At 41.0% G+C, this 16,968-nt stretch overlaps 1 protein-coding gene across 3 annotated transcripts in view; it reads left to right on the plus strand.

The window, feature by feature from the left end:
- Positions 1-16,968, plus strand: part of apbb1ip (amyloid beta (A4) precursor protein-binding, family B, member 1 interacting protein) — a 147,551-nt gene that overhangs the window by 101,578 nt on the left and 29,005 nt on the right. For all 3 annotated transcript variants that reach the window (XM_068007139.1, XM_068007141.1, XM_068007140.1), the window contains exon 7: positions 8,680-8,801. In XM_068007139.1, the coding sequence (XP_067863240.1) occupies positions 8,680-8,801 (122 nt within the window). The remainder of the gene's footprint in view (positions 1-8,679; positions 8,802-16,968) is intronic.

Below are 16,968 nucleotides of genomic sequence, written 5' to 3' on the forward strand. Positions count from 1 at the left end.
GCTTGCTGTACCTGCATGTTAACTTTCTGTGTTTCGTGTACAAGGATACCCAAATCCCTCTGAGCACCAACATTTAATAGTTTCGCACCATTTATAAAATATTCAGTTTTTCTATTTTTCCTATCAAAGTGAATAACCCCACATTATACTCCATCTGCCACCTTCTTGCCCATTCACTTAACCTGTCGATATCCCTTTGCAGACTCTTTGCGTCCTCTTCACAGCTTACTTTCCCACCTAGCTTTGTATCATCAGCAAACTTGGATGCATACACTTGATCCCCTCAACTGAGTCATTAATATAGATTGTAAACACCTGAGGCCCAAGCATGGATCCTTGTGGCACTCCACTAGTTACAGCCTGCCAACCTGAAAATGACCCGTTTATCCCTACTCTCGGTTTTCTGTCTGTTAACCAATCCTCAATCCATGCTAATATATTACCCCCAATCCCATGAGCCCTAATCTTGTGTAACAGCCTCTTGTGTGGCACCTTATCAAAATGCCTTTTGAAAATCCAAATACACTACATCCACTGGTTCCCCTTATCTACCCTGCCAGTTACACCCTTAAAATCTCTAATAGATTTGTTAAACACGATTTCCCTTTCATAAAACCGTGTTGACTCTGCCTAATCATTTTATGACTTTCTAAGTGCAGTTACTTCGTCCTTAATAATAGATCCTAGCATTTTCACTACTACTGATATCAGGCTAACAGGCCTATAGTTTCACGGTTTCTCTCTCCCTCCTTTCTTGAATTGCGGGGTTACATTTTCTACCTCTAATCCAAGGCAATCGTTCTAGAATCTAGGGAATTCTGGAAGATCAAAACCAATGCATCCATTGTCTCTTCAGCCACGTCTTTTAAAACCCTAAGATGTAAGCAATCAGGTCCATGGGATCATTTTTTTTATTCATTCATGGGATGTGGGCGTCACTGGCAAGTCCAGCATTTATTGCCCATCCCTAATTGCCCTTGAGAAGGTGGTGGTGAGCCGCCTTCTTGAACCGCTGCAGTCCATGTGGTGAATATACTCCCACAGTGTTGTTAGGTAGGGAGTTCCAGGATTTTGAAGCAGTGACGATGAAGGAACGGCGATATATTTCCATGTCAGGATAGTGTGTGACTTGGAGAGGAACGTGCAGGTGGTGGTGTTCCCTTGCGCCTGCTGTCCTTGTCCTTCTAGGTGGTAGAGGTCGCAGGTTTGGGAGGTGCTGTCGAAGAAGCCTTGGTGAGTTGCTGCAGTGCATCTTGTAGATGGTACACACTGCAGCCACGGTGCACCTGTGGTGATGGGCCTTCCTAATAGCATTGTGGGAGAACCGTCACCACACGGACTGCAGCGGTTCAAGAAGGCGGCTCACCACCACCTTCTCGAGGGCAATTAGGGATGGGCAATAAATGCCGGCCTTGCCAGCGACGCCCACATCCCATGAACGAATAAAAAAAAAGAATGTTTAAGTTGATGGATGGGGTGCCAATCAAGTGGGCTGCTTTGTCCTGGATGACGTTGAGCTTCTTGAGTGTTGTTGGCTCTTACAATCTGTTTTTATTTTTCTTGTTAGTTTACTCTCATATTCAATTTGTCAGCTTTTAGTCCCATTAATTTTTCTAATACTTTTCCTTTACTAATCTTAATCACTTTAAGGACCTCCCTCTCATTAGACCCTTGGTTTCCCCACTATTTCCGGTATGTTTTTTGTGTCTTCTACTGTGAAGACAGATATAAAATATTTGTTTAACATCTTTACCATTTCCTTATTTCTCATTATAATTTCTCCTGTCTCTGCCTCTAAGGGACCCACGTTTACTTTCACTAATCTCTTCCTTTTTATATACGTAGAGAAGCTCTTACAATCTGCTTTTATATTTCTTGCTCGTTTACCCTCATTCAGTTTTCTCCCTCTTTATCAGTTTCTTGGTCATCTTTTGCTGATTTCTGAAACCCTCCCAATCTTCAGGCTTACTACTCTTTTAGGCAACATTGTAAGCATTTTCTTTTAATCTAATACTATCCTTAACTTCTCTAGTTAGCCACATTGGGATCACTTTTCCTGTGGAGTTTTTATTCCTCAAGGGTATGTATATTCGTTGGGAATTGTGAATTATTTCTTTAAATGTTCGCCATTGCTTATCTACCATCCTATCTTTTAATCTAATTTCCTAATCTACCTTAGCCAACTCGCCCCTCATACTTACATAATTGGCATTGTTTAAATTTAAGACCCTAGTTTTGGACTTAACTACATCACTCTCAAACTCAATATGAAATTCAATCATATTATGATCACTCTTCCCCAGAGGATTCTTTATTATAAGATTACTAATTAATCCTGTCTCATTACACAATACTAGATCTAAAATAGCCAGTTCCCTAGTTAGTTCCTCGACATATTGTTCCAGAAAACTGTCTTGGGTGCATTCCATGAACTCGTCCTCCAAACTACTTTTGCCAATTTGATTTGCCCAGTCTATATGAAGATTAAAGTCCCCCATGATTATTGCATTACCCTTGTTACATGCTCCTCTAATTTCCAGATTTATACTCTGTTTAACACTATAACTATTGTTAAGGGGCTTGTAAACTACTCCCACCAATGTTTTCTGCCCCTTATTATTTCTTACCTCCACCCTTACTTATTCTGTGCCCTGCTTTTCTGAGCTAAGATCCTTTCTCACTACTGTCTTTATCTCATCCTTTATTATCAGGGCTACCCCCCGCCCCCCGCCCCCCAATGTCCTTTTCCATTTTGTCTCTCTTTTCTAACAGTAAAGTACTCTGGAATATTTAGTTCCCAACCTTGGTCACTCTGCAGCCATGTCTCAGTAATGGCTACTAGATCAAACCCATTTATCTCTATTTGTGCCATTAATTCATCTATCTTGTTACAAATGCTTCATGCATTCAGATATAGCACCTTTAATTTTAACTTTTTACTATTTTTCCCTGATGTGACCTTAGTCACTAATGCCCTATTCACCTTTGTTAAACTCTCTGTCCCTTCCTGACACACTCTTTTTTACCCAAATTGCTACTCTGCTCTACAGCCTTAACTTTTCTTTTTAGGCTGATAAATTTACCCTTACCTGAACACCCCCCCCCCTCCAACTTTAATAGTTTAAAGCCCTATCTACAGCCCTAGTCATTTGATTTGCCAGGACACTGGTCCCAGCCCGGGTTAAATTGGAGCCCGTCCCAACGGGACAGCTCCCTCTTTCCCTAGTACTGGTCTCAGTGCACCATGAATTGAAACCCCTGTTTCTTACACCGCTTTTTCAACCATACATTTAACTCTCTGATCTGTTTATCCCTATGCCAATTTGCAGGTTGGCTCAGGTAGTAATCCAGAGATTATTACCTTTGAGGTTCTACTTATTAATTTGGACCCTAGCTCCTCAAACTCCCTGAGCAGAAACTCATTCCTAGTTTCACCTGTGTCGTTGGTTCCTACATGGACCACGACAACTGGATCCTCCCCCTCATGCTCCAAGTTCTTATCCAGCCGCAAGGAGATGTCCTTAATCCTGGCACCAGGCAGGCAACACAGTCTTCGGTAGTCCCGGTCGTGGCTGCAGAAAACAGTATCTATCCCCCTGACTATATTATCCCCTATCACTACCACATTACATTTTACTCCCCCCACTTGAATGGCCTCCTCTACCACAGTGCCGTGGTCAGTTTACCCATCCTCCCTGTAGTCTTTGATCTCATCCACACAGGTAGCAAGTATCTCATGCCTATTGGAGAAGGTCAAAGGCTGAAGCTCCTCCACCACTGTATCCTGGGACCCCATACCTGCCTGACTCACAGTCACATCCTCTTGTCCCTGACCACTGACCAAATCTAAACTACTACCTAACCTAAGGGGTGTGACTGCCTTTTGGATCAAAATATCCAGATAACTCTCCCCCTCCGTGATGCATCGCAATGTCTGCAGCTTGGATTCCAGCTCAACAACTCTGAGCCGAAGTTCCTTGAGTTGCAGACACTTACTGCAGACCGATTACTCAGGATCTCACTGGTCTCCACCAACTCCCACATGCTGCAGTTACGACACACCGCCTGCCCTGCCATCTCTATCTAACCTTGTTTTATATATTTAATTAGTTAAAATTTTTATTCACTCGATATTTTTAGTTTTGTTAACTAATTAGTTTATCTAGTTTAAGTTATTAATTAATAAGGTAATAGTTAAGTTTCCCAGCTCTTGGATTAAACCATTGCCCTAACTTACAGAGTAAAAAAAACCATAATACTCACCAATCACCTACTTGCTGTCCTGTGGTGTCACTCTTTCAAGTTTCTGGCTGTGTGAGTTGGTCTCAACTGTTAGCACTCTCCTCTTGGGCCAAAATATTACACGCTAAACCGACATTGTACCAGCTAAAACTACTGATTGAATTTATTTACAGTTAGATCATTTACAGAAACAAATATATTCGGCAAAAAAATATACAATAAAACAAATATATAGGAAGGATCTAGAAAGAATTTGTCCTTTGCGACCCAGAAAAGTTTTTTTTCCAACTGTACTTACAATTGCTTGAAATGAAACAGTTTCTTAGAATGAAACAAGTGAGCCTTGTCTTGTCCCTCTGAGAAGAGAGTGCCACAATGTCAGTCTGGATGAGTATTCTTCAAATTGAGATGTTACAGGTGGAATACATGAATACCAAAAGCCCCTGGAGCTTTATACACTGAAAGGTTACTACGTCAGAACTGCTGAACACTGAAAAAACTTGCCTGTTTTATAAAGGTCTCAATCAATTGTGATGAAAAGAACAATAGTACAGGTTCTCATATTATTAAAACACAATGTTAGGAAGACGACCCTGTGGAATGTTAATAAAAAACACTGTCTGGAATCCAAGCATTTGAATGACTGCTAAAGCTTCACCATCTATAACATACTGTCTCATTCTTACCCAAAGGAGAAAGTTCCGTGGCTGTGAGTTAGATTAAGTGCCTCTGAGCAGCTTTTAAAAATTTTAATAAAGTGAATGGATCTATCATAGTTCTGAGTTACCACAGCTTACCTATGAATGTCCAAATGGTATGTGATCATACCACCAAATTATTATGCATGTGAATCCATGGCTTTTGGGAATTACCTACAATTAAGGAGATCAGGGATTCCCCACTGATTCCAGATGATAAGTTGAAACTTGAAACTTAGCACCATTACAAAACCTCCATATTCCCCAGCAAAGAGACTAGAGTGATGCAAATTTAAGAGGCAAGAACACCATTGAGCACTCATTTTCTATGCTCAAACAACAGACTGATGTTTGGACTGCACCAGGGTGCCATACCCTGGAATGAGGTTGAAGAATGGCAGTGGTGTGTTACATGCTACATAACATGGCTGTGGAAAGAAATATTTTTGAAAGAGAAGCAGCAGCAAGCTGATGCAGAGGAGGAAGATAAGGGTGAGCGAGCAGAAGCAAAACAGCATCGATTCACCAGGAAATGTTTGAGTTGTTCTTTCCCGAAGGCTTGTCTTTCTGCTTCAATGGATGCTCTTTTCTAACTTTTTTTAAGCAAAATTAATGATTTCAAGATACCTGAGACAGAAGTTCCAGGCTACAATCATTCAAAAGCAATAACTCCCCAAGGATCGGTCGTATTTATTCCAGTGAGCTATGGGAGACCGTGGGAAATTTTTAAAATACTGACATTCATTATGAGGGAGTCACTGGGCACTGGGAAGCTGTCAGTAGATTGGAAACAGACCAATGTGGTGCTCATACTCAAAAGGGCAACAAATCAAACTCAGGCAACTACAGACCCATAGAATTATTTCAATCCCATGTAAAATAACGCCATTGATCATTAAGCATACACCTGACGATTATCTGTACAATAATATTGTAATTAAATTAATCAATATGGATTCAGAAGGGGAAGATAATGCCTGACCAATTTTATTGACTTCTTTGAGGAAGTGACATCCCACGTGAACTGTGTTAAGCCTAAGGAATGTAATTCCTGGACTTCCAGAAGCCATTTGACAAAGTTTCACACAGAAAGCTATTAGTTAAGCTCAAAACTGTGGGGATTAAGGGTAAATCTTCAGTATGGTTAAGAAATTGACTGAAGCATAGAAAACAATGGGTACTTGTCAGAGGAGGTATGTCGGGATGGGGTAAGTACTGATTGGGTAACCCAGAGATCAGTGCTGATGATAGCAAACTAGGAGGGGCAGTGGAATTGAGGTGAATGTTCAGAAATTACAGAATGAATTATATGAAATATGTAAGTGGGCAGAACAATACAGTTGAAATTTAATACAGAAAAATATGAAGTACTACACATAGGAAGGAAGAATGGCAAACATACATACTCCACGAATGATGTTGAAATAGCTATGGATAAAGTTGAACAAAACCTAGCTGTGATGACGTGCATGCTATCGAGGACTTTTCTGGTCCTTATCCAAGGACATTGAAGCTGGTCTTTATTGCATCCTGGATTTTGGACCTCAAAGCCTCAACAATATCAGTGGGTGAATCCCTGAGAGGTGCCAACTGAGGTGTAGCCTATAGCTGCCACTGATGCTTCTTGCTGGTCTACAGAGATGAGATTTCTTGCTATAGGACATCCCCCAACTGTGTATGTGTTGTGCTCTGATAAGTAAGCTCCATTTTGTTTATAACCTCACGAGGCTTGAATCATGAAGCAACTCAATAAGAACCATGATAATTTTTTTTTTTATTCGTTCACGGGATGTGGGCATCGCTGGCAAGGCTGGCATTTATTGCCCATCCCTAATTGCCCTTGAGATAATATTAGGCCTCTGATAAATATTTGTACCTATTAAACTGCACCTCTCTTTCAATTTAAATTCAATCATCATCCAGAGCAACTCTTTTAAAGGAGCTATGGCACCAAGGTAGATGTCTTATAAGATTCATTACCACATTAATTCACAAACAGGGTAAAATAATCCAATTGGCCAAGCATGACATCATCACTTTGCTGAACATTCCTGCTACAAATGTATTATTTTTAACATTGGGTACTGTAGCCTAGTGGTTCCGATACTGATCAGGCAACTCAGAGGCTATGAGTTCATAATCCCACTATGGCAAGTTTTCAAAGTGTGATGAAGCCATCTGGTATTAGTTGAAGCAAAGCACACCATCATTTATATAAGATCAATGTGGTAAAGACTTCACATATCAGCACAAAGACCCTAATCACACAGGGGTTTGATGAATGAGTCATTGTAATATGGGGTTGAGGACAAGAAATCTGATCTTAAAATGATTCTCAATTACAATTACTGTCTAAAGAGTGTTTGATCTTAAGATGGATTTGATCTTGCAGAGTTAACCTGAGCCTTGATATTTACACTGCAATTATCAGGGACGGCTTTGTGTCTGAACTGTCTTTTGAAGTATACTTGATGTTAATAGTAGAGCTGACTATAAGCTTGATCCCTCTGTCTCCATTTTCTTCCTAAACAGTGCTGATTCTTTTTGTAAACCAGGAGTAAGAATTGTTCTGGTTGCTGTGTGTCACATCGTCATAAATGCATTCAAAAAGCATTTATAGTCTTGCTATAAATAGCAAGCTGAGCAGTCTACCCTCACATCATTAGCAGTATTCACAAATACTTGATACTGCCTCTGAAAGGAGTTTCAAATAGTAAAAGTCATTAATTATATTCACATATTGTAAGATTTTAGCTTGTAAATTGTAAGGAAATTAACATGGGACAGCTCGGAGATTAACACTTTGCTCATTCCCACTTGAAGTGCTTAATGTCTTGCTGGAGGTCATTCGTGATTTCTTAAGAAGCAGATCTCATCTCTTTATTTTAAAGCTTTGAATTTTTTAACTAGAACAATGTGGTTCACAAGACAGAGACCAACATTCAAGAAAGTAACAGCTAAAAAAATCAAATTAATATTTTTATTCAGTATGCCACATTACTCTGTGAAGGAGTGGTCTAACTTGAAGCTTAGCAGAGGACAGACTTGCCACCTTATCACCAATAAAATTGATTAAATGCCAACGGGGCACTACGTTAGTCAGCCTCTGTCAACTTGCTTGTGATGCACTGACAACAGAGTAGAATAATTACATATATTTGAAGCACAGCGTTAAGTAACTGTACTGTAAGTTGCAATCTTAATGTGTTTTTACCTCTGGGCAAATGAAGTAGAATTTTGCCCAAATTGCCCTTTGATTAATCTTACTCCAGTGACCCCAAAACTCCGTCAGTGATAGAAACCCGCAGCACTGCTGTTGGGTAGGATTTGGATGTACAGCAGCTGGCCAGTTGTAAGCCCTTCCCATCTGCCCACTGCAAAATCGGCCAATACCTTAAAAAGAAACACAATGTTAAAATGACTTGGAAGGAGGATTAAGACTAAAGAATAGCTGTAAAAATAAATTGTGCTTTATTAGGTTTGTCAGAAACACCTCAAATCAGTTCAGAAAGAATGAATTGCTTTTGAAGTGCAGTGACTGTTATATAGGCAAACACGGCAGCCATTTTGTGCACAGTACTGCCCGTAAATATCAGTGAGATAAATTGTCAGTGTATCTGTATCTCATGGTACTAGTTGAGGGAGGAATGTTGCATTTTGTTGGTTGCTGCTCATTATCTCATTGTTTGGTGTGACTATCTTAAAAGTTCTGACTTTCAGATTTTACCCTTTTGTTCAGAGAGATTTCTGGAAGACCATGAGAACTTGGTGGAGACCCTGTCACACTGGACACGGGACAGCGAAAACAAACTGCTATTTGTTGAGCGAAAAGAGAAGTACGCTGTCTTTAAAAATCCTCAGGTGAGCAAAAGCAATAAAAAGAAAACAATTGAATGGTTGGCAGCCCAATCATCAGATTTTCCAATCATCATTATTACCGCCAGCAATAACCTGCTTAAAGTAAATGGACTAACGCAGGAATTAAAACAGTGTTGACTGGAAACTCTAGGCTAATGTTTTCATGTAAAACAATTCACTGGCTTCTTTGGATTAGGGGAGAAATGATCCCATAACACTGCCAAGAAACCTACAGCTGACTGAAAAGTATGATCAGAATGAAAATGAATCCTTATATGACACATAATGATCACCTTGTTCACCTGATGGAAACAAGAACTATGTACAATGAGGTGTGGCAGTGTAATAGGTTGGAGAAAGAAAATTATAAATGTTAAGTTTGAAAGAAATTGCAAAAGGATTTCAAACGTTGAAAGGAACTAATGGCTTTTAGGAAATGCCAGAGGCATTAAATGCTGTACAGAGGTATTTTTACATTTTGTCGTGTCCAGTTCTTTGGATGACGACTTGTGTACACTGCTCTCCTGTGTTTACACGCTTCAGTGAAGCTGGTCTCCATTCAGGTCAGCTCTTAAATCGGAAACCCGCTTAACCGCGTATGCACAAGTAGGCTGTGCCATTTAGAGACTGCATGTGTGCAAAGTATTGATGCTGTGCTGTCCATAATATCTGACATCATAAGATCACAAGATAGTTATGAATAAGGAAAGCCATTTGGACAATCTTAATTCATCCATCCAGAAAGATCCTAACACCCCCATTGTAGAATTCAAGTGGCTTATCATGACATCTGAAAGGGTGCAGAGGAGATTTACGAGAATGATTTCAGGATGAGGGACTTAAATTACGTGGATAGACTGGAAAGTAAGCTGTGAGGAGGATGCAAGGAGTCTGCAAAGGGATATGGACAGGTTAAGTGAGTGGGCAAGAAAGTGGCAGATGGAGTATAATGTGGGTAATGTGAGGCTATTCACTTTGGTAGGAAAAATAGAAAAACAGAATATTTTTAAAATGGTGACAAACTATCAAATGTTGGTGTTCAGAGGGATTTGGATGCCCTTGTATATGAAACACAGAAAGTTAACATGCAGGTACAGCAAGCAATTAGGAAAGCAAATAATATGTTGGCCTTTATTGCAAGGAGGTTGGAGTACAAGAGTAAGGAAGTCTTGCGGCAATTGTACGGGGCTTTGGTGAGACCAGATCTGGAGTACAGTGTACGGTTTTGGTCTCCTTACATTAGGAAGGATATACTTGCCTTAGAGGCCATGTAATGAAGGTTCACTAAATTGATTGCTGGGATGAGAGGGTTGTCCTATGAGGAAAGATTGAGTAGAATGAGCCTATACGCTGGAGATTAGAAGAAAGAGAGGTGATCTCATTGTAACACATAAGAGTCTGAGAGGGCTTGGCGGAGTAGATACTGAGAGGATGTTTCCCCTGACTGGAGAGTCTAGAACTGTTCTCCTTGGAACAGAGAAGGTTGAGAGGAGATTTGATAGAGGTATTCAAAACCATGAAGGGTCTGGACAGAGTAGATAGAGAGAAACTGTTCCCATTGGCAGAAGGGTCAAGAACCAGAGGGCATAGATTTAAGGTGATTGGCCAAAAATAGAATCATAGAATCATAGAAGTTTACAACATGGAAACAGGCCCTTTGGCCCAACATGTCCATGTCGCCCAGTTTATACCACTAAGCTAGTCCCAATTGCCTGCACTTGGCCCATATCCCTCTATACCCATCTTACCCATGTAACTGTCCAAATGCTTTTTAAAAGACAAAATTGTACCCGCCTCTACTACTGCCTCTGGCAGCTCGTTCCAGACACTCATCACATGAGGAATAACCTTTTTACACAGCGAGTGGTTGGAATGCACTGCCCGAGGGGGTGGTGGAGGCAGATTCAGTCATGGCCTTCAAAAGGGAACTGGATAAGTACTTGAAACAAAAAAATGTGCAGGGCTACAGGGAAAGGGCAGGGGAGTGGGACTAGCTGGATTAATCGTGCATAGGGCCGGCGCGGACTCGATGGGCTGAATGGCCTCCTTCCATGCTGTAACCTTTCTATGATTCTATGATCAGTCCACAGACACGCTAAATCCGACTTAACAATTTTTCTAGCCAGGTTCAGGAGTTCTGGGAACCAGTGGCTGGTCAGGGGACATCGCAAAAAACTAGGTCTCCACTGTAATGTTTTTACAAAACCTTTTACAAAATCTTTGGCCCTATGGACTGACTGGGATCAGTGAGTGGAGTGTTGGTGGCACTATCACAATGCTAAAACTCCTTATAAGACTTTTTAAGAATTGGGGAATTAACATGCAGGCATTTGAAAGATAAAGGGGAAACCAAAAATGAAATGTTTGTCCCTGCCTCGCTTCCATTGCCATGTTGATGGGGTTTGGAGAATTAACAGAGGGAGGAAACCAACTTGGCAAGGTATCCTGACAGAGTCTGAATGACAATTTGCTGGTAACCTGTTCAGAATAATGGTACTGTGAGTTACAAAATCTTTCTCAATTTCTAACTTCAAGCAGGAGTTACTCACTCTCATCTCTTTCTACCATGGCTACAGAACAGTCAAGTTCCGGTTTTCTGCGGGTATGGCCTTGGCCTTGGGCTATGGGAAAAATAGACGTTCGTAATTCTCAGCTCTTTTGTAGCTTCTACATCTTAATAATTAGTTGATTTAAGTTGCCTTGCTTAAATGCATGTGGAGTAAACCTTGCTGAAGGAGGCCTAATTAAACAAGGTTTACTCTACATGCCAGGGCACTTTTTATGATTGGCCAACTGGCCTGGATCATTAATGGAATCTGGAGGACTAGACTTCTTACCAGGGAGTGGGATTCCTCCCACTCAGCTCCATATAGCCCTGCAAACTAATTCTCCTAGGTAGGATGGTCCTGGATGGACAGGCAGTGGGGAGCATACCAGTTCTTTAAGCCATAGTCCGTGTAGTTTTAGTGGTTAAACTCTACCGGTGCTCCTGCATGAGATTCCTTAAACCTGGCTGACCAAAAACAAAACCTATAATCTCAAGCTATATTGCAGCAAAGCAAGTGGCCTGCCATACTAATAGATAAACTATTTCTGTGTCGCTCAAAGCTGCTTTTGTGTTGTCTAATTGTGTCCAGCGTTCCATTCGAACTTTGAAAAAAGTGGTTAAAAGTCTGGCTGTGTCCTGAGAGAATCAATCTGTGAACTCATGTTACACCCCTGAATATGTACCCATTAAATTCTGTACATCATCTCAAAATACAACAACGTTCAGAACTTGCTTTATGAAAAAGATTGTCCAAAGAGTCTAAAAATTAGAGCCAGACCTTTCAGAAGCGAGATTAGAAAACATTTCTACACACAAAGGGTGGTAGAAGTTTGGAACTCTCTTCCGCAACGGCAATTGATACTAGCTCAACTGCTAAATTTAAATCTTAGATAGATAGCTTTTTGGCAACCAAAGGTATTAAGGGATATGGGCCAAAGACGGGTATATGGAGTTAGATCACAGATCAGCCATGACCTTATCAAATGGCGGAGCAGGCACGAGGGGCTGAATGGCCTACTCCTGTTCCTATGTTCCTAACACTATGCAGGTAGGTTAATGGAGGCAAAATCCTTTAAGAAATAGCTGGATGGTTGGGAGAAGGGGTGGCCATCGGCTCTCTCTAATGGATGAGCTAAAATGGGCCAAATGGTCCATCGTAACCATAACGATCTTATGATCTTGTGGACAAACATAAACTAAGCTCAAGAAATGCAGTGTTCCTTCCCTCAAAACCTGCCTCCCTCATAATACTATTCAAAGTATAAAAATAGTAGAATATTGTTTAGAAAAAGATGCACCAAAGTGCAAACTATATAATGTGTTGTCTTCCTTCGCACGCTGCTCACATGACTGTCTCAAAACAATATCAGAAACAACAGTAAATAAATATATTACACATAAAACTACAGCACAACAGGAAAAAACAGATGTGAAACACAAAGATCGCTAGCCCAAATGGGCTATCAACGAGGTTTGGTATTACTGCCACAGGGGTTAAAATGTTGCAATGTCTGACTCTTAGTGAAAAGGCTGCAAAGTTAGTTTTTTTTTTACATAAGCATTATTGAACCATTTCTGTCTTATTTATCATTACATTCAAAGAAAATCTTTGGATTCTTAGGCTCCAAACTGTATCTAGCCAGAATCTTCACACGGTGGAAGTTTACTTGTGGTATTAATACACGTGGGTGGATGCATTCATCCTGCACTTAGAATAAAACCTCTCCCTATCCGCCAATTCTGAGGGTGTGTTGAAATAATAAACATGATGACTGCTGGATTGTATCTAGGGTTAGGACCTTTCCATTATGTCTCTGTGGAGTTTTTCAGCACCTGTATTAACACATTTACATGTTCAGGTGGGGATATGGAACACATTGATTCCCAGTGAAACCGTATCTCTGTCCTGAGGCCTAATTGCAATTTATGGGATTAATAATTACTCTCTGGGAGAAAATTACACTGAAACGTTTCAATGAAAATCCATTTAGTGTTCAAGCTCCATTCTGAGGTAAAATAAAATGATATGAGAATGATTGATCCTCTAATTGGCAACATCTGATTGCCTTGTCTCGGCAGCAAGACAACGCGTCACTGTTGCATTAAGTTAAATACAAACCACAGCAGTAAATGTGCAGTGAAAGGAGTCGCTGAACTTAAGCACACATCACCATTAACAGAAGCAGTACTGTTTAATGGCCTCTTTATATTAGAGGGTTTTGTCCAAGAGCACCACCTGATGTAATACTGTAGTATAAATGACTCAACGGCCTTACTGTTTGAAGCAGCAAAACACCCCTGGGGGAGGGATTTTGCTCCCTACCTGCCACCAAAAGTGCCAATTGTGGCAAATATAAACCCCATGGCATTTGGCATCTGGTCGTCATTTTGGTTCTGGAGTGCTGACTTACTTAACTGCTTCTACAGGCTAGTAATTCCCCTTTCACATTGCTGCTCTCAAACTTATGATGCCCCAACATTTGGAAGGTCCAGTCTGATTGGAAAAATCATGAATGCAATTTTGCACAAACTGCACATGCACAAGATCCGTACAAGCTCATCATTGAAGCTCTGATCACAACTTCGGAGAAACTCATGCATGCGCAGTCCCCCATTTTTCCTGAATCTGTGCTACAGGATAAACATGGTAATTCAGCACAGCAGAAACTGGCACAATTACTGAAAAAGATGTACAACATGAATATTAGATCAGGTAGAGACAGCTCTCAATTTGGGAAATTTACCTCAGCCAAAGTTATTCCCATCATCTCTTGTAGTAGAATGTGGCACTTTGAGCGTTGTTTTCTGGGGAAAATTATGGGCAAAAGGGATGAAGTGAATCCATTGGACACTAAATGTTTGACTTCATAAATCTTCTTGATTTAATCCTTTCCCTGTCAGTTGGGCTTAAACCAGCCAATAAATTTCCATTAGGATAATGGAAATTCCTGATGTTTCAACACAAAACGCAGCACGGACCTTTATATAAGTGAGAACAAAGACTCCAGAACTACAAACACTGTCATATTTCTCAAAACTACCTTCTGGATTTCATGCGAGCCTGAACGATCCGCATCAAGCCTTCTGGAGTGGGTCTTTCACAAATACTGATTTGAATGAGTGTGAACGTGTACCAGTGGAAATGCAGCTGGTCTCATGAGCTAAATTGCCCCATGCTTGTGTCTGTTACTTCTCCTCCTCCCTCTCCCTTTCAGCTGCCTGTCAAAATGTAAATTATGATCTGCACCTGCGACACCATGTACTGGTTCAGTGGCCTTGATTTTGTCCCATTCCCCTTGCCTAGGCGTTGCTCAGGCAGAGCACACCAGAACTGCAGTCTGCCTGTCGAAGACAAGGTACATCCCATTTTGATGGGCTGGGTCTTTTCATGACCTGGTCGCGACCCTTGGCAAGGCCTTGCGCCAAGAATTAGGGGCGGAAACAAGAGCACAACTGAGAGATAATTTTGGGCTGTTGGTGCCCATTAAATTAACCCCAGCATGATTTCATGACTCAGGGGAAAAAGGGAGAAAAGGGGAGAGAACCAGAAAGAAATTAAAAAGTTCCTTCCATTACTGATGATCACCAGACTCCCTGTACCCCTCCCCCTCCATAGGGTTGACAACTCTGGTTGGATGTATTCCAGGAGGTTTTATCACATGACCTTCCACCTCCAATCACCCTGCCCCCACACACTCACCATTGGTCGCCCGACATGGCCATTCTTGTGTCACACCATCTTCCTGCGCAAATTGGAAAGCAAACAGACTCTTTGATACTCTTTGTTATTGGATGATTCTTGACTGTCAATCAGTCTTTTTCCCCATCTTCAATATTTTTATAACAAATTGATGAAAGTGTTAAAAGAAAATAAAAACAAAACAATTTTTTTTTAATCAATTTTTCTTCTGGATTGCTCACAGCAGAGTTTAATTAATTCCCGGAGACTCCAGGAGGGTTGGGGTCCCTTCTGCAAACTTGTTCCCACAGAGAGTACAAACGCTGCCTCTCCTGCTCAGTTCAAATGGATTCTATATAGACTTTCCAATGAATCAGTGGCTAAATGCACAAGTGTGATACTGAGCCATACAGACAAGAAAGGTCTCCGGTTTGATACCTGTGCTGAGTTAGTTGATCTCAGCTGTGGTACTGGGGAGGGGAGGCAGGGCGGGGGGGGTTGTCTGGCCAAAGTCTGCTGTCTACTGACTCGTGCTGGAAAGTACAAGTGTGTGGATGTCACTTGAAGACAGGATTAGGTTTGGCTGTGATACTCCACGCACTTGAAGAACCTAACAACACTCTCAACCCAGGCTCACTAATGAAGCCTGGAGCAACACCATAAAACATGGCGTCTCCTTCAGAAAAAGGAAACTGAAGAAAATCAGAGTTTAAAAAAAAGAATGGATGGTATGAATCATATTTTATTAGGTGTCTAGTGCTGACTTTTTTTTCTGGTATTTCATTAAATTGTTGAATTTCTTATTAAATTTCAATAATACGACTCTATTTTCTTATTATCAGAAACCAGGGATCTTTGCCCAGATATCAGAAGGCAAATGCCTCAGCAAAGCAACACGGAATTTAAGCAGCTTACCCCTCCCTTATGCTTTAAATCCAGCATCCTATTGCTGCCTGTGGTAGGAGAACAGAAACAAAGTGAATACTGGTTTGGGTGCTGACCTATCACCCACACATGGGGAGAAGTTCCCTTTGCAGATTTTCAGTGTTGGGGACAATGGCCAGGACCATAATCTTTCACCCAATTTTAGCCCAAGTGATTGTAATAGATTTAATTGGGCTCATTCTGGTATTCAGTCTAGAATTACACTCAGCCCGTATGAAAATATATTTTGAAAAAGCACTTTAACAATCTTACATTTCAATTTCCTACATTCTTTAGTCTTGAGTTGCCAAAAAAAACTGCTGGACATTGCAACATTTCCTATTTCCAGTGGGTAAGCACAAATCAGACAGGAGCAGTGGCTACAGTGACTCCAACCACACCATGTTATATTTGCATAACTTCTGCAGTTTACCAAGTGCTTATAGTGTTGTTTAACCCAGCAATTGCCATCAGAAAAAGTATCAGGAGGAAGATTTGATGCTATCTATAGGCATGTAAACAGTAAACGGGTAGTAAGAGGAGGGGTGGGACTGATTAAGGACCAAAAAGGAGATCTACACATGGAAGCAGAGGGCATGGCTGAGGTATTAAATGAGTACTTTGCATCTGTCTTTACCAAGGAAGAAGATGCTGCCAAAGTCACAGTAAATGAAGAGGTAGTTGAGATACTGAATGGCCTAAAAATTGACAAAGAGGAGGTACTTGAAAGGCTGGCTGTACTTAAAGTAGATAAGTCACCCGGTCCGGATGGGACGCATCCTAGGTTGAAGAGTGAAGTAAGGGTGGAAATTGTGGAGGTACTGGCCATAATCTTCCAAACATCTTTAGATATGGGGTGGTGCCAGAGGACTGGAGAATTACAAATGTTACACCCTTGTCCAAAAAAGGGTGTGAGGATAAACCCAGCAACTATAGGCCAATCAGTTTAACCTCAGTGGTGGGGAAACTTTTAGAAACGATAATCCGGGACAGAATTAACAATCACTTGGACAAGTGTG

This window comes from Heptranchias perlo, chromosome 2 (assembly GCF_035084215.1).
Source record: "Heptranchias perlo isolate sHepPer1 chromosome 2, sHepPer1.hap1, whole genome shotgun sequence".
NCBI lineage: Eukaryota > Metazoa > Chordata > Chondrichthyes > Hexanchiformes > Hexanchidae > Heptranchias > Heptranchias perlo.